General features: G+C 40.6%; 1 protein-coding gene and 1 long non-coding RNA gene across 2 annotated transcripts in view; one reads left to right on the plus strand and one right to left on the minus strand.

The window, feature by feature from the left end:
- Positions 1-18,646, plus strand: part of NLRC4 (NLR family CARD domain containing 4) — a 49,580-nt gene that overhangs the window by 29,400 nt on the left and 1,534 nt on the right. Inside the window, exons 7-8 of the mRNA XM_086327532.1 lie at positions 1,816-1,908; positions 2,564-2,731. Of these exons, the coding sequence (XP_086183658.1) occupies positions 1,816-1,908; positions 2,564-2,731 (261 nt within the window). The remainder of the gene's footprint in view (positions 1-1,815; positions 1,909-2,563; positions 2,732-18,646) is intronic.
- Positions 1,741-16,204, minus strand: LOC147363541 (uncharacterized). Its single transcript, XR_015137263.1, has 3 exons — positions 15,921-16,204; positions 3,522-3,753; positions 1,741-1,871 (listed from the first exon to the last, which is right to left on the minus strand). It is a non-coding gene; the product is annotated as an uncharacterized LOC147363541 (long non-coding RNA).

Below are 18,646 nucleotides of genomic sequence, written 5' to 3' on the forward strand. Positions count from 1 at the left end.
CTAGGGATTAGAAAAGGCCAGACAAACAATGAGAGGCATAAGAATGATGAGCACACTCCTTTACTTCTTCACTTGCCCTGGGGAGAGACAGGTTTAGAACTGAAAATACTAGCTGTACCCTTTTTAAGAGGAGCTCTGCAGGTTTTAAAAAATTATTTATTTGTTTAGGCTCTGTTGGGTCTTTGTTGCTGCTTGGGCTTTTCTCTATTTGCCATGAGTAGGGGCTACTTTCTAGTTGCTTTCTTACTGAAGTGGCTTCTCTTGTTGAGGAGCACAGGCTCTGGGGAACACAGGCTTCGGTAGTTGTGGCTCCAAGGCCCTAGAGCATAGGCTCAGTAGCTGTCGTGCACGGGCTTAGTAGTTCTGTGGCATGTGGAATCAACCTGGACCAGGGATGGAATCCATGTGTCTTGCATGGGCAGGCAGATTCTTTACCACTGAGCCACCAGGGAAGTCCCAGGCTTTGTATTTGAAACCAAATCACAGAAGATACTTTACTCTAAGAAAAGGGTTCATATGATTGATTAAAAATAATAATAGCTAATATTATAACAAGAGTATGTATTCATTAAAAAACTGACTAATTTCTAACGGGGATATTTCCAATCAGTCTTGATAGGAAAAACTTCAACTAAATTAAACAACCATGATAAATATATGAAAATGAAGAAAAGAATTAAGCAGTTCCTCACTAGAATGATAGTGTCAGGAGAGTGTAATTTCGTCAGTTCTGTCTTGCTGCAACAAAGATTTGAAATGGTGGACCAGTGTTACAGCTCAGAGTTGTATTCAGCAAACAAAGGATAGTACACCCTTGAGGTGTGAAGGCGGGCTGACCCCAGAGGAGAGGCCCCACCTGTTTTGACTCCCTCTTTTTCACGTTTTTGTCTCCTACCTTCTGAGCCTGCCATATGCAAATTAGGGCTAGCCAGGAAGAGGGTGTGTTTGTTTCACCTGAGGTTCTCACTCCAGTCCTCAAAATTTTCCTTTGTTCCTTTTTCATGGGCTTTCCCCTTTCTTGGACTCCTTTTTCCTATTCTAACCGCCTAACAATGGCATTTATGATTAATGTTTACATGTAATATAGTTTCCCAAAATTTTAACCTCAATATATTTGTATTTTTGTTATTAAAATACATCTCTTATAGATAGCATGGAGTTGGGTCTTGCTTTAAAAAAGAAAATCTAGTTTTATTCATCTTTGTCTTTAATTGGAATGTTTAATCCCGTTAATATAATTATTTATATGAATAGATTTCCAGCTGCCATTTTGCTATTTATTTTCTGTTTTTCTCATCTGTCTTTTTTAATTTCTAAGTTTTTATTATTAGCATCACAACTATGACATTAACAAAATTACCTAAACTGAGTACACAAAGAACAGCCCATCTTATCTGGTTTTGTTCCTTTGTTTCTCCTGCATGATAGGGTATTTAGAATTGTAAGCAACCTCAAGAGTTTATCCATTTCAACTTCCTCATTCTAATGATGAAGCTGCTGAAGCCTAGAAAAGCAGAGTGACTTTACTAAAATGACATAAAAACTGTCTTCCAGGCTGCATTAGGCTTATGGTGAATTGAAGTTTTTTAATCAGAACTTAGGACCAGGAAATATATGTGCATCAATCATAGTTGTGGCAAGCGGGGGTTAAATCTTTCCAGAGACGTTTTTGGAATAATTATATTAATCAAGTGAAATAATATTTTGTATGCTGCCAACAAAGAAAACAAGGATTCAGAATTCTTCTAAGGATATTTTAAAATGCACTTTAGTTCCCTGAAAGTCTTGTTTTGGATTGAAATTTCTTTTTTCCAGCTCAGAATCTTCATAACCTGGCCAGACTGAGCATTCTTGATTTATCTGAAAATCATCTGGAAGAGGATGGAAAAGAAGCTCTTCAGCAACTAAGTAAGAATGACAATTTAGCCAAAACCAAATACTCAAAAGGTCAGAAAAGCAGAGCCTGACTCCTGCAGTTTCGTTTATCCACATACGCCTTACTAGATGGACCTCAGTGAAAGTGAAAGTCATTACATAAGTCAATGTAGCCCTTTTCTAAACTACTCTTGAAGAATACGGGCCAATGGTTTTTGAGTTATTAGTTTTCCCATATCATTGCACCTGAGATTCCCACTTGCTTGCCTCCTTCCAGGGAGCTAGTGTCTGAGAGTGACATTCCAGGCAATTTTGCTTAAGAAGTTAGTAATAAGATTTTTAAGCTGTGATAACAATTCTGTGATTATGTTAAAATAAAACAACCTGGTACTTACTGTCTGAGATTTGTTTCAAAATAATATAGAAGGGAAGGAATTTGATGACAATGAAACAAGATTATCCATGATTTGGTTTTTGTTGAAAGTTGGCATATTAGTACATATAGTTTTATATATTTTTGTATATTTTTGAACACGTCCCATAAAAATATTAACAAAAAAACAAGTAGATTCTTGTTGCCCACTGAGCAGGCTTCAGAGATAATAGTCATTCCTTCTCTCACATCCCTTCATCCTTTATCAATTTTGAGATGGATCCAATTTCTGAAACTGCTCCCTCGTTCTTCAAGTTGACAGGCTGCATATCTTAGAACAGCTAACCGTTCTGATGCTGCCCTGGTGTGGTGATGTACGAGTCAGTCTGGCCAGACTGTTGGAGCAACTGGAGAGGGTCCCACAGCTAGTCAAGCTTGGGATGAAAAACTGGAGACTCACAGATGCAGAGATAAGAATTCTAGGTAGGTATACATACAGAGCTAAGAGAAAGGAAGTTAGCCCTCACAAAGTTCTTCAGTTGGCTTGTTCTATTTAGTTAGCTAGCATCTGATTTGTTTATTTGACTCCTCTTTTTTATACAAACATATTGGAAGAGTGTTCACATATGTTAAAGAGTAAAATGATTGAAGACACTAGCCTGTCTTCAAGCATTTCACCTAAAGTGTTTAAAGGAAAAACATTCACATTATCTGATAAGATGTATTATGTTAGGAATTGCTCTTCCTGGCCTTAACTATCTGAAATTCAGCAAGGCCCCTCCAATCTTGGGAAATATGTTTAAGTCACTTGTTGGGTATTCAAAACAAGTAAGGAAAAGAAAGAATGTGTTAGTCGTTCAGTCGTGTCCAATTCTTTGTGACCCCATGGACTGGAACCCCAGCCTCCTCTGTCCATGGAATTCTCCAGGTGAGAATACTGGAGTGAATAGCCATTCCCTTCTCCAGGGGATCTTTCCAACCCAAGGACTGAACCCGCATCTCTTATGTCTCCTGCATTGCAGGCACATTCTTTACCATCTGAGCCATCAGGGAAGCCCAAGTGCAATTTTAATGTAAATGGGATCATGGAATACATTTAAGAAGCTGCAAAATTTCCCAGGAACAAAAAAAGATACATAGATGACTGAAGACACAACAGCCTCGGGCAGTTGAAGTGTCCCCACGCTCTCTGTATTAGTTATCATGTCTGTGTAAGATGACTCCAAAATTTGTGGCTTAAACCAACTATAAAACAAACAACTATAAACATTACCTCACATTGCTGTGGGTCAGGAATTTGGAAGCAGCTTAGCTGGGTGGTTCTGGCTTTGTGTCATGAGGTTGCAGTACAGATGTTGACTGGGGCTGCCGGAAACCTGCTTCCAAGGTGGCTCCTCACTTGGTTGGCAGCTTCGTGCTGGCTGTTGGATGGGGCATTAGTTTCTCATCCCTGGACCTCTCCATACACTGCTTGCATGTCCTCAGAACACGGCAGCTCACTCTCTCTAGAGCAAGAGATCCAGAAGAGAAATCAGTTAGACGTTGCAATACCCTTTATGACCTAGCCTGGGAAGATCATTCTGGGGTCATCTCTGCTGTGTCCTATGGTTACTCATGTCAGCCCAACCCAGTGTGGGAGGGGACAACACAGAAGAGTGGATACTAGGAGGTAAGGGTCACTGGAGCCAACTTGAAGGCTGACTACTATATTACCTAAGGCAAAGGATTGGTGAAAACAGCCTTGACTGCCTTCATCTCCCTCACAGATTGTCTAGAAAGTACTAATAGGATACATATCATAAAACTTACCATTTTAACCATTTTAAAATCTACAGTTTTGTGGAATGCACGTTCTTAAGCAACCACCATCACCATCCATCTCTAGAACTTTTTCATTTTCCCTGGCTGAAACTCTGTACTCATTAAAGACTAACTCCCTCTTTTAAAAATTTCTCTTAGAGAGGTGTATGTCTTTAATTCCTTAGGCTGCCCAAAGATTCTGCAATTCTTAGTGGTGCTGAGATTCTGGGTCTTTCCTTCCCTTGATTCTTTTATTTATTTTTGGTTGCACTGGCTCTCTGCTGCTGTGCTTGGACTTTGGGGCTACTCTTGGTTGCAGTGCGTGGATTTCTGATCATGGTGGCTTCTCTTGTGGGACACAGGGTCTAGGGCACAGAGGCTTCAGTCGTTGCGGCTTGCAGGCTTAGTTGCTCTGCAGCATGTGGGATCTTCCTGGATCAGGGATTGAACTGTGTGCTCTGCATTGGTAGGCAGATTCTTAACCCATGGGCCACCAGGGAAGTCCTCTCCTTCCTTTAATTTCTAACTCCACTTCCATCTCCTCTACCTGCTCCCTTAACCATCAAATCATATCATCCTGGGTGTCATTCTTTCAGGACCTTCTGCTATTCTGGGTGATATTGGAAGCAGGTGGGGTTTCTGTGACAGGCTGATTAGCTAATAAATAATCCTTCTCAGGTAACCTCATACCTAAAGCAAGTAGGAAAGGTTATGTCTTTTCAAGGAGGCTGTTGGGAAGTGTGTAGAATTAGAATTACAGGTGAGGGAAGGCATTTTTACATAGAGACCCTTTATCATCTTTCATATCTGTAAGTTGGTAGTTGCTTAACTTGCCCACTTCTGAGGCTGACTACTGAGACCAGAGAAGGAGATGCTGTGGTGGGTTTATTAAGAACTAAGCTAAGGGAGTAGTTTGCCATTTCACTTTAATAGCCTAGTGCCTAACAGTGTCCATATGTAAATGAGAAATATAAATATAACAGAAGACAGCTGACTCTTGGGAATTTACCTGTAATGATGTACCCCAAGATGCAAGTGAAAAAATGACAAAATGAAGAACTAATTTATTCTCAAAGTGTTTTTAAAAAGAATTGTGGAATTACCATTATATACCTAATAAAACATAACTATTATCCCTGTTTTATAAATAGAGACATGGAATCTTCTCAGCAGTCCAGTGGTTAGGACTCTGCACTTCCTCTGCAGGGGCTACCAGTTCCATCCCTGGTTGGGGAATTAAGATACCTCATGCCATGCAGCAAGGCCAAAAAATTTTTTTTAAAAAAGAAGCAGAGACGTAAGAAAGTTGTCAGGCCAAAGCAGGGAGAGGGCTAGAGACAGAAGAGTTGATGAAAGGAGCAAGAGAGTACAGGTGCTGGCATGGCTCCTCTCCAGCCATTTCCTCCACCCTGCAAAGGTATAAGGGCTTCCCAGGTGGCTCAGTGGTAAAGAAGCCGCCTGCCAATGAAGGACACCCAGGTTCGATCCCTGGATCAGGAAGATCCCCTGGAGTAGGAAATGGCAACACACTCCAGATTCTTGCCTGGAAAATCCTATGGACAGAGGAGCCTGGTGGGCTAAAGTACTTGAGATCTCGAAGAGTCAGACACAACTGAGTGTGCACACACATGCAGCTAGAGGTATAAAAAGCAGTCTGCTTGGATGTGAGGCACTAGCTGAAGAGTGAGAGCCAAGCATTCTCTGCCTTTGGTCTCTAGCCAGGTGAAGAGACTGCTGTCTGTCAGTCCCCTCTAGAGGCTCCATCATTATGAAGTGGTTAAGTGAATTAGTTTTAGAGTCAGACAGACCTACCCATCCCTTCCACTTGATAGATGTATGACCTGCAGCAACTTCAAGCTGCTGAACCTCAGTTTGCTCATCTGTCAAATGGGAATAATTACAATGCCTACCATATGAGAGGTTATTATACTAATCCATAATTGAGCTAATGAATAGTAAGAAGTTCAATATTGATTCGTTGTATATACTCAATAAATGGTACTGTAATCATTATTCTCTGGCAGCTTCAAGGGGAACCAAATGCTAGGGTCATCTTTCTTTAAAAAAGAACTTCTTCAGGCTGCTCACTTTTGATGTATGAGATCCTTCACAATAGAGCCCCAGTCCACTTTCCTCTCCATCTTCATCTTCTGCATGCCTCCCCACCTATGTGAGGCTTCATCCTCATGAACCTCTTGCTAGTCCTCCAAAATGCCTTTGTACATGTGCTCCCTCTAGGAAGTCCTTCACATCCTCTACAGTCCTTTAAGACCTAGCTGATGCATCTCTTTCTTGGTGAAATAGTCTCCTTTTTAAAAAATTTTTATTTATTTTTAATTGGATGATAATTGCTTTATAATGTTGTGTTGGTTTCTGCCATACATCAACATAAATCAGCCATAGGTATACATATGTCCCTCCTTCTTGAGCCTCCCTCCCACTCCATCTCACCCCTCTAGGCTGTCAGAGAGCACTAGGGTGAGTTTCCTGTGCTACACAGAAGCTTCCCACTAGCTACTCTTGGTAAAATAGTCTCCTTATGCTCGCTCTTCTGCACCCCTAAGAGTAACCTAGACGTTGTTTTAAGCCTCTTGTCCAGAGTCTTTCAAATTTTTTTGACTATGACCCGTATTTTAAAAGTATATTTTATCTTGTTATCCAATGCACACATACACATACATTTTTATAGTATTTACATATACTTGAAAGTCTTCTTAAAACCACTAAAAAAAGGGAAAAGATGTGGTACATATATACACTGGAACATTAGCCATAAAGAAGCATGAAATGCCATTTGTAGCAACATGAATGGACCTAGAGATGATCATGTGAAGTGAAGGAAGTCAGACAAAGAAAGACAAATATATGACATCACTTGTAAGTGGAATATAAAAATGATGCAAATACTTATTTACAGACTCTCAGACATAAAAAAAATCTTATGGTTACCAAAGAAAACAGCAGGATTGGGGGCAGGTGGAGAATTAAATTGGAAGTTTGGGATTAACATATACACACTGCTGCTGCTGCTGCTGCTAAGTCGCTTCAGTCGTGTCCGACTCTGTGCGACCCCAGAGACAGCAGCCCACCAGGCTCACCTGTCCCCGGGATTCTCCAGGCAAGAACACTGGAGTGGGTTGCCATTTCCTTCTCCAATGCATGAAAGTGAAAAGTGAAAGGGAAGTCGCTCAGTTGTGTCCAACTCCTAGCAACCCCTTGGACTGCAGCCTACCAGGCTCCTCCGTCCATGGGATTTTCCAGGCAAGAGTACTGGAGTGGGGTGCCATTGCCTTCTCCGAACATATACACACTACTATATATATAAAATAGATGGGCAACAGTACAACACAGGGAACTTTCAATATCTTACAATAACCTATAATGGAAAAGAATCTGAACAGGAAAAATATATATACAGAATTAAGTCACTTTGGTGTACACCTGAAACTAACATATTATAAGTGAACTATACTTCAATTCAAAAAACGATTTTAAAAAAACTGCTCTAATCCATATGCTAGATCCAGGGCTCTGTTTCCATGGTCCCTCCTGGCTCTGCACTTCTGTTTTTGTGTGACTCTGGATCTGTGTCAACTTAACCCCTGTGGTGTCCCTTTCCCTATTCTCCAAGTTACTCAGATGGGGAGAGTTCACTTATCCTTAACATTTACAAGAAGGTCCCAGTATAACTACAGATGTAGCAGATTTACTGAATGCTTATAAGTATTTGTAAAGGGTGGACTTACATGATAGCTCTGAAGAGCACTTAACTTTAATATTGGCACTTCCCCTTTCTCAAATAGATGCAAGACTATTTCTGCCAATTCAGGCTCTAATTGCCTGTCAATTACCCTGTCCTATTTCATCACCATCTCTTACAATCCCTGAAAAAAAAAAAAAATCCTTCTATGTGATTATGATCTATGTGATTATGAAGAGTAACTCAATTACATCTAGCCCCCTAATACCAAACTCAGTTCAGGACCTTCCTTCACATTGTTGTTCAGTCGCTAAGTCGTGTCCAATCTTTTACCACACCATGGACTGTAGCCCGCCAGGCTCCTCTGTCCATGGGATTTCCCAGGCAAGAATACTGGAGAGGGTTGCTAGTTTCTTCTCCAGGGGATCTTCCTGACCCAGGGATGGAACTCGGGTCTCCTTCATTGACAGGAGGATTCCTTACCACTGAATCACCAGGGAAGCCCTTCCTTCACATAGCCAGACTAATGTGCTCTATGAATAACAGGCTTACATTCAGGTTTCTCCTCTTCCCCTCTACTGCTGGACTCTATTAACAGCAGAGAGAAGAACAGATTTATTTCCTCCATAATACGAATCATGTTAAAAGGCAGAAGAAGCCAAAATCAGGGTTCCTTTTGGTTTTGTGTTTTTTAATTGACGTGTAACATACCCACAGGAAAGTGTACAAATCCTAAGTAGATAGTACAATGAATTTTCATAAGGTTCATATACCCATGTAACTAGTACCCAGATCAAGACGTGGAAGAATAAAAAAAAAGAAAGAAAGAAACAGAAGATTCTCAGCTTTGTAGCTTCCTTCTCCCAGCTTCCTAACTTCTAACATCATAGATTAGTCTTGGCTGCTTTTTAATTTTACATAAATGGAATCATACACTGTATATTCTTTTGAGTTTTCTTTGGTTCAATATCATGTGTATGAAATTCATCCATATTATTATGTGTATACAAGATTCATTCATTCTCATTGCTGTAAAATCTATTGTATGAACATACTTCAACTGGTTTTTCCCATTCTACTGTTGATATTTGAGTAATTTTATCTTTTGAATACTATAAATAGTGCTGCTATGAACATCCTTGTGTACATCTTCTGGTGAACATATGGGCACATTTCTGCTGGGTGTCTATACAGGAGTGGGTTTGGGTTACAGGTAAAGCATATATTAAACTTTGGGCTTCACTGGTGGCTCAAATGGTAGAGTCTGCCTGCAGTGTAGGAGACCTGGGTTTGATCCCTGGGTTGGGAAGATCCCCTGGAGGAAATGGCTACCTACTCCAGTATTCTTGCCTGGAGAGTACCATGGACAGAGGAACCTGGTGGGCTACGGTTCATGGGGTCATAAAGTGTTGGATGCAACCGACTTTCACTTTTCGTATGTTTGGCTTTAATATACATGTCAGTCTTCCAATGTGCTTATATTCAATTCTGGTTTAAAAAAACTGTGGTTTTTATTATTACACACAGACAGCCATTTATTTTTGTTAGCGCACTTACCATTTGAACTTAGAGAATGTATTCATATATCTATCTGCCCCACTTAACTGTGCGATCTTAGAGAACAGGGCTCAGGCCATTAGACTTGGTATTGAGTGTATTTCCCACACTCAATAAATATGTTGTATAAAAGAATGAAAGAACTTATAGCACCTCCACTATTTGCCATGAGATATAGGCTAGCTTGGGTTCTTAGAAAACCCATTATAGTAAATGCTATTTTCTTATATATAAAATATCCCCAAATTTGAAAATACATTTGTATGATTTCACAAACTCTTTATGATATCTGAACCAACCAATTCTTCAAACCTCTAGCATAAGTTTCTTGACTCTGGTCCATCATACTTCTCCTGGCTTAGATCTGGCTTTGGGATTCACATCCCTATTTAGTGATGGTATATGTGATGGATGAGATGCAATATGCCTTGACATGGGATAATAAAATTCAGGCTAGTAATAAGAGATGGGGAGTCTAATGAAATATAGGCTACCAAGGAAGAAGCAGGGAGGAAATGTCATAGGAAGTGTTTAATGAAATATGTGGTAGATAAGATGCGCTGGAGACATAAGGTGTATTTTCAGAAAAGTACCTTTTTACCAAGGGTTTTAGACACCTCCTGGTCCTAACTGAAACCTGGCTCTCCCCTACAACTCTCTTAAACAGTCACTTTTATTCTCTTGATCTTTATGCCTCTCAGAGTCCAAAAGGCAAGGTCAGTTTCTCCTTGATTTTCACTGTCCTTCCAGTCCACACCTCCAAACTCATGAAGGATTCCTACTTCCATGTGGCTTAGGCCATTTAACTGAACTATGGCTTGTTCTTATTGCTATGAACTCCAAATTTACTGTCATGTTTTCTTATGCACTGAAGCCTTTGACAACTGTCTTACAGAATTCCTTACCCTCTAATTTTGGTCATCAACTGAGAAGACATCATTTCTTATGTGAAACTACTCAGCCAACATTCAGGAACCTCCTTTTTTGTCCTTCTCTTCTATTATCCTTCACCCATCTGTGAGGATGGAATTATCAGATTATGATAACTCCACTTACAACTGTTCTACCCCTAAGATATTAAATCCAGATGATTCATTCTCAAACAGCCTTCTAAATTTCAATCCTAGTTACTTGGTGACTCATCACCAGTTCATTTCATTTCACTGGGACATCCAGTCCATTGAGGCCACTACCACTTGCCTACTAAATAGCTCCTGTTTATTTTGACTTTTCTTCCCACCTAGTTTAAATTCCGTCCTTCATCCTGCAAACATTCTTGTCAAAATAGCTGAAACTCTTATGGCCCACAGTATGATAAGTCAATTTAGGCAATGACATTTAGTGATGGCCTGTGTGTGTGACAGATGCAAAAGTGAAATGAAGAAAGTGTAATGAGAGATGCAGTTTCTAAATAAAGACTACTTAATGAGATGCAGGAAGAAAATGAGAGTGGAGGTGAGGTGTGAAATTAGATACAGTGGTTAGGGTGTATTTGCTGGCAAAACTGAAAGCCTGGATTGTCCTCAATTTTCCACTTGTTCTGTACCTATACTCAGACCATTGGGAAAAATCACACAATTTGGCAGATAGGTACATTTCAGGTTTATAGTAACAAATTTCAATGAAAATACTTAGAGAAAATGGTAAGAAAGCATTATATATAGAAACATAGCATGCAGCAAGAGCAGGGCTTGAATAAAATGCTTGTAGTCTTACATACTTATATTAGAAGAGAAGAAAGGCTGAAAATTATTGTTTCTAATTTAAGAAGCCAGAAAAAGAGTAAAATCAAGATAATAAACATAAGAACATAAATCAATGAAATAGAAGACAAAAATACATTTAAAGAAAGATTCAGTTCAGTTCAGTTCAGTTCAGTTGCCTAGTTGTGTCCAACTCCTTGCGACCCCATGAATCTCAGCACGCCAGGCCTCCCTGTCCATCACCAACACCTGGAGTTCACTCAAACTCATGTCCATCGAGTCGGTGATGCCATCCAGCCATCTCATCCTTTGTCGTCCCCTTCTCCTCCTGCCCCCAATCCCTCCCAGCATCAAGGTCTTTTCCAATGAGTCAACTCTTCACATGAGGTGGCCAAAGTATTGGAGTTTCAGATTTAGCATCAGTCCTTCCAATGAACATCCAGGACCGATGGACTTGTTGGATCTCCTTGAAGTCCAAGGGACTCTCAAGAGTCTTCTCCAACACCACAGTTCAAAGCATCAATTCTTCGGCACTCAGCTTTCTTCACAGTCCAACTCTCACATCCATACATGACCACTGGAAAAACCATAGACTTGACTAGATGTACCTTTGTTGGCAAAGTAATGTCTCTGCTTTTGAATATGCTACCTAGGTTGGTCATAACTTTCCTTCCAAGGAGTAAGAATCTTTTAATTCATGGCTGCAGTCACCATCTGCAGTGATTTTGGAGCCCAAAAAAATAAAGTCTGACACTGTTTCCACTGTTTCCTCATCTATTTCCCATGAAGAGATGGGACCAGAAGCCATGATCTTAGTTTTCTGAATGTTGAGCTTTAAGCCAACTTTTTCACTCTCCTCTTTCACTTTCATCAAGAGGCTTTTTAGTTCCTCTTCACTTTCTACCATAAGGATGGTGTCATCTGCACATCTGAGGTTATTGATATTTCTCCCAGCAATCTTGATTCCAGCTTGTGTTTCTTCCAGCCCAGCATTTCTCATGATGCACTCTGCATATAAGTTAAATAAGCAGGGTGACAATATACAGCCTTGACGTACTTCTTTTCCTATTTGGAACCAGTCTGTTGTTCCATGTCCAGTTCTAACTGTTGCTTCCTGACCTGCATATAGGTTTCTCAAGAGGCAAGTCAGGTGGTCTGGTATTCCCATTTCTTTCAGAATTTGCCACAGTTTATTGTGATCCACACAGTCAAAGGTTTTGGCATAGTCAATAAAGCAGAAATATATGTTTTTCTGGAGCTCCCTTGCTTTTTCAATGATCCAGCGGATGTTGGCAATTTGATCTCTGGTTCCTCTGCCTTTTCTAAAACCAGCTTGAACATCTGGAAGTTCGCGGTTCACGTACTGCTGAAGCCTGGCTTGGAGAATTTTGAGCATTACTTTACTAGCATGTGAGATGAATGCAATTGTGTGGTAGTTTGAGCATTCTTTGGCATTGCCTTTCTTTGGGATTGGAATGAAAACTGACCTTTTCCAGTCCTGTGGCCACTCCTGAGCTTTCCAAATTTGCTGGCATATTGAGTGCAGCACTTTCACAGCATCATCTTTTAGGGTTTGAAATAGCTCAACTGGAATTCTATCACCTCCACTAGCTTTGCTCCTAGTGATGCTTCCTAAGGCCCACTTGACCTCACATTCCAGGTTGTCTGGCTCTAGGTGAGTGATCACACCATCGTGATTATCTGGATCATGAAGATCTTTTTTGTATAGTTCTCCTGTATATTCTTGCCACCTCTTCTTAATATATTCTGCTTCTGTTAGGTCCATACCATTTCTGTCCTTTATTGAGCCCATCTTTGCATGAAATGTTCCCTTGGTATCTCTAATTTTCTTGAAGAGATCTCTAGTCTTTCCCATTCTGTTGTTTTCCTCTATTTCTTTGCATTGATCGCTGAGGAAGGCTTTCTTATCTCTCCTTGCTATTCTTTAGAACTCTGCATTCAGATGCTTATATGTTTCCTTTGTTTCTCTTCTTTTCACAGCTATTTGTAAGGCCTCCCCAGACAGCCATTTTGCTTTTTTGCATTTCTTTTCCATGGGGATGGTCTTGATCCCTGTCTCCTGTACAATGTCATGAACCTCAGTCCATAGTTCATCAGGCAGTCTATCTATCAGATCTAGGCCCTTAAATCTATTTCTCACTTCCACTGTATAATCATAAGGGATTTGATTTAGGTCATACCTGAATGGTCTAGTGGTTTTCCCTACTTTCTTCAATATAAGTCTGAATTTGGCAATAAGGAGTTCATGATCTGAGTGACAGTCAGCTCCTGGTCTTGTTTTTGCTGACTGTATAGAGCTTCTCCATCTTTGACTGCAAAGAATATAATCAATCTGATTTTGGTGTTGACTATCTGTTGATGTCCATGTGTAGAGTCTTTTCTTGTGTTGTTGGAAGAGGGTGTTTGCTATGACCAGTGCGTTCTCTTGGTAAAACTCTATTAGCCTTTTCCTGCTTCATTCCGTACTCCAAGGCCAAATTTGCCTGTTACTCCAGGTTTTTCTTGACTTCCTACTTTTGCATTCCAGTCCCCTATAATGAAAAGGACATCTTTTTGGGGTGTTAGTTCTAAAAGGTCTTGTAGGTCTTCATAGAACCATTCAACTTCAGCTTCTTCAGTGTTACTGGTTGGGACGTAGGCTTGGATACCGATTTTTTTTGGGGGGTGGTGCGGTGGCGGCAAGAATACCAGAGTGGGTTGCCATTCCCTTCTCCAGGAGATCTTCCCGAACCAGGGATTGAACCTGGGTCTCCCACATTGTAGGCAGATGCTTTACCGTCTGAACCACCAGGGAAGTTCAAAAGAAAGATTAGTAAAGCTTAAAATCGTTCTTTAAAGAGTAACAAAGGAATAGAGATGAAAAATTAAGCAAAATTAATCAAGAAAAAGCAGAGCAACATAAATAATAAATAATTTCATTTATCAAAGTGTAGACCTAGGCACATGAATGTTTGTAGTGGCTTTATTCATATCACATATCTGATAAAGGACTACTATTTAGAATATATAAAGAACTCCTACAACTCATTGATAAAAAGACAACTTGATGGAGTTTAGAGAAGACAAAGAATCTAAATAGGCATTTCTCCAAAGAAGATATATAAATGGCTAATAAACATCAGAAAAAATGCTCAGTATCATTAGCCATCAGGGAAATGAAAACCAAAGCCACAGTGAAATGACTCTTACCAACCACTAGGATGGTTACAATAAAAAAAAGGACAGGTAATAAAAAGTGTTGACAAGGACATAGAAAAAGTGGAGCCCTCATGTGCTGGTGGTTGGACTGTTTCCTACTTAGGAAAACATTCTGCCACCTCTCCAATGGTTAAACATAGGATTATCAATTCTACCCTGAGGAATCCAAGAGAAATGAAAATATATGTCCATACAAAAGCATGCATAGCAATGTTATTGCATATTTTATAATCCCGAAGTGGAAACAACCCAAGTGTCCATCACTGCTAAATGGATAAACAAAATGTGATAAATCTACAAAATAGAGTATTATTCAGCTGTAAAAAGGAATGAAGTGTTAGAACACACTATAACATGGATGAACCTTGAAGATATCATACAAAGTGAAAGAAGCCAGTCACAAAAGACCATATATAGTATGATTACATTCATATGAAATGTCCACAATGGGCAAATCCATAGTGACGAAAAGTGGATTAATGGTTGCCAATGTTGCGGGGTGGGGTGAGAATGACTGCTAATGCTGTGGAGTTCAGTTTTGGGGGTGATGAAGATGTCCTGGAACTAGATAGTGGTGTACAACTTTGTGGATATACTAAAACCCACTACGTTGTTGCCCAGTCATGTCTCTTGAGATCCCAATCCCATGGATTGGGATTTTTCAGGCAATAATACTGGAATGGGTTGCCATTTCCTTTTTCCAGGGGATCTTCCCAACCCAGGAACTGAATGCGAGTCTCCTGCCCGCATCTCCTGCATTTCAGGTAGACTCTTTATTGCTGAGCCGGCGGGGAAGCCCCAAACCCACTATAAGTTCAGTTCAGTTCAGTCACTCAGTCGTGTCTGACTATACCACTATAACTATAGTGGTATAGTTATACTTTAAAATGTTGAATTTTATGGTATGTATATTATATATCAAAAAGACCCTAAAAGTATATCCTAAGCAACTGTATTTACACAGTACTTGTCAAAACTGTATTTTTTCAAATACAAAAGAATGACAAACTCTAAATCAGAACAGTAGTTTCCGTGGGTCAGTGGGGACAGATGTGTGCAACAGGAGGATACCACATAATAGATCCAAGTTTTCATCCATGTTCTTATTCTCAGGTTAAGTGATAGATTCATGAGTGAATAGGTGAAATTAGTGATCTATCCACTTCTGAATAAACAATAAACACAACCTGTCAACATTTCCTGACAATCTTACTGTGCCTCTGTATGCAGCTCTCTCTATATAAACAATTTTAAACTTGATTCTCCTTAATCCATGTCTTTCTCTATTTCACAATGAATGTGATTCCCCCCTCCCACGCCCCGCCTTTCCTTTTCTTATTACATTATAGTAGGTCTCTCCCCCTTTAAGGGCAGTCTCTCTGCTCTAGCCTTGACTGAGATCCCATCCCTGCCCTCATCCCTGTTCAAGATCATTTCACCAATTATGCCCTTCTTTACTCTTTCCTATCAGTTTTTAAAGGTGCTCAGGTCTCTCTCATTTTATATAGAACTCTTCCTGACTCCTATCTTCCTCCTATGACTATCATCCTCTCCCTCCTTCCCTTCAAGGCAAAAATTTATGTACCCTCAACACATCTCCACTATCTGACCATCCTCTGCTTCCTACTTATTCCAGCTGACTCTACACACTTGCAACGACTCAATGGATATTTTCCCAAAGTGTTTAACTTACCTATGTAAAAGTTGATGCTGAGTACTCTCTCCTTTTCAAAATGTTCTCTTGACTTCTGTGCTACCTTGGTAACTTCTCAGTCTCCTTTGCCATGGCAGTTCCTCCATACAGATGTTAAACGCTCCCAATTTTCCTTAGAACCTAGTCCTAGGTTCTCCACTCTTCTTCCTTAGATTACACTTCATCTTAAAGCTGTAATTGCCATATTTAAATTTTGACTCCCCAAATTTTGTTTCTTCCTGATCAGCAATCTGGGACTATTGAATAGGAATCATTGTGAGCTCAAGGATCTACTGCACCTGTCCTCACTTTTTTAGGTGACATAGTTTGATTTAAATGTTTGAGGCTAAACTCACAATTTAGCATGTCCTCAAACAGGCATCACATCTGAACTCCATTACCCAATTTTTTCCTCAAAAAAAAGAACCACCACAGACCATACTTATGTTCTAGCTCAGTGGTAAGTTCTGGGCCAAATCATTCTGCCAAATGGATCCTCAGAATTTTGCAAGTGCTCTGTTTTGCTATCTACTTGTAATTTTTGTTAAATAGCATCTTATTTTTATTGTTAGACACAGTGACTTTTGGGGGTCTCTGAAAAAAACTAAATTTATGAAGTTCATTTTTCCTGATCCCTATGTTGCCTCATTTCTTGGGAGCTTTTTGTTCGACTTTTTGTCTGTCTTTAGTTCCTTGTTGGAGGCTGTTCTCAACTGTCTGATATTCCTGTTCTCTTCACATTTTAGAGTGAGGCACAAGTTGGTAGGAAGCTCCCTGCACCTGAGGGAGGGGCTTAGGCTCACTGTGGGTGGTCAGGAAAGAAAAACAGCTCTTCCTGTGTAGGGCCTTCCTTGGAGGCAGTTCAATTTTCCCTGAGAAGGATCCTTGTCTTTCTCCTGGAGCATGTAAGCGCAGCTGCCACTGCTCTGCAAACAAAGTGGGGCTGGAAGGTCTATTGCCTTTGTGTGTTCCCAAGGCACCTGGACCTACCACAGCACCTATCTTCCATCCAGTTACTTCATTATGCATGTTTTCACACTACAGGTAAGCCCAAGGAGACAGAGACCATATGTCCTTTTACGTTATCCCCAGCACTCAGCACAATCCAGGATACATGGTAGGCACTCAAAACTGTTTGTTGAATGAATAAATGGTAAAAGCTCTGGCTCAGGGGAACTATAGGGTGGTCTCTTCCACACTAGAGCTTTGTTTAGGTTGTAGGAACCCTTCATGGATCAGAATCCTTCTACCCAGAGAATCTGAGATTTCTGCCTGGAATTAGGATCAAGGCACTTGCATTCTCCACAACCCACATACAGCCTACAGAGCTAAATGTCACTGATTCCTCTTCTCTCAGAAGTAGTCTGCTCCTCATGATGACAAAAACGCCAGATTCAATGAACAAAATGTGTGCCCTTGTGAATTACATTGCTTGTTCTTGGTTCCTGTGCTTGTGCACATTCTGGTAATTATCCAAAAATCTCTCTAATTGATACCATTCTTTAAGCCTGGCAGGTAGCCTGTATAAATAGCTTACCCTTTGAGGGTGGGGTGGGCTTGAAATTCTTCGTTAGAGTTCCTTTCAGGTGATGCAATCTGTTCTGGTAATTAAGAAGGAGAAATGAAGTTGCTTTTTGTGGAGGAAGGAGCTTTATATGCAGACATGCTAACTGGCAACCAGTATTTTGACTGAGCACATACTTTGCTGGGAAGAACCTGGGAACGAGGCAGAGACAGAAAGGACTTGAGAATGAGGTGTAAGAAGAGAAGGGAGAAACCTATGAGGAAGAAAGAAGGGCTCATTATGGGAAGGAGGAAGAAAGGAGAAAGTGAGGCCCTATGTATGGATGAGGCTGGGCACAGGCTATGCTGGTCTAAGGAGACCCAGCCACACCTTGGCTTACAGAGCAGAGCTATATTCCCCTCTCCTGTAACACTCAGGAGTGTGCAGTCCAGGCAGGTGGAGTGGCTTTGCTCTGTGCAGTCTTTCAGACTCAGATACCTACATGTTCTTTACTCCTCCGTTACTTAGGGTGTTACCTTTGACTTCATGGTAATGGCTAGGATATTTACCTTTCCATTGTAGGAGTACTTTTTTTAAAAAATAATTTTAAACATTTATTTATTTATGATTGTGCTGGGTCTTTGTTGCTACACAGGCTTTTCTCCAATTGCAGAGAGTGGGGATTACTCTCTAGTTGCAGTAAGCATGCTTCTTCTTGCAGTGGCTTCTCTTATTGCAGAGCATAGACTATAGGGTGTGTGGACTCAGTATTTGTAGCTGGTAGGCCCTTGAGCACAGGCTTAACAGTGGTGGCGTATGGGCTTAGCTGCTCTGAGGCATGTGGGATCTGCCTGGACCAGGGATTGAAACCCTGTCTCCTGCATTGGCAGGTGGATTCTGATCCATGAGCCACCAGGGCAGCCTTGTTCAGTTCAGTCACTCAGTTCTGACTCTTTGCAACCCCATGGAGTGCAGCATGTCAGGTCTCCCTCTCCATTACCAACTCCTGGAATTTACTCATGTCCATTGAGTCAGTGACGCCATCCAACCATCTCATCCTGTCATCTCCTTCTCCTCCCGCCTTCCATCTTTCCCAGCATCAGGGTCTTATCAAATGAGTCAGTTCTTCGCATCAGGTGGCCAAAATACTGGAGTTTCATCTTCAGCATCAGTCCTTCCAATGAATATTCAGAACTGATTTCCTTTAGGATGGACTGGTTGG

This window comes from Bos grunniens, chromosome 11 (genome assembly GCF_055505025.1).
Source record: "Bos grunniens cultivar Pamir isolate PY7600 chromosome 11, Bosgru_T2T1.0, whole genome shotgun sequence".
Taxonomy (NCBI): Eukaryota; Metazoa; Chordata; class Mammalia; order Artiodactyla; family Bovidae; genus Bos; species Bos grunniens.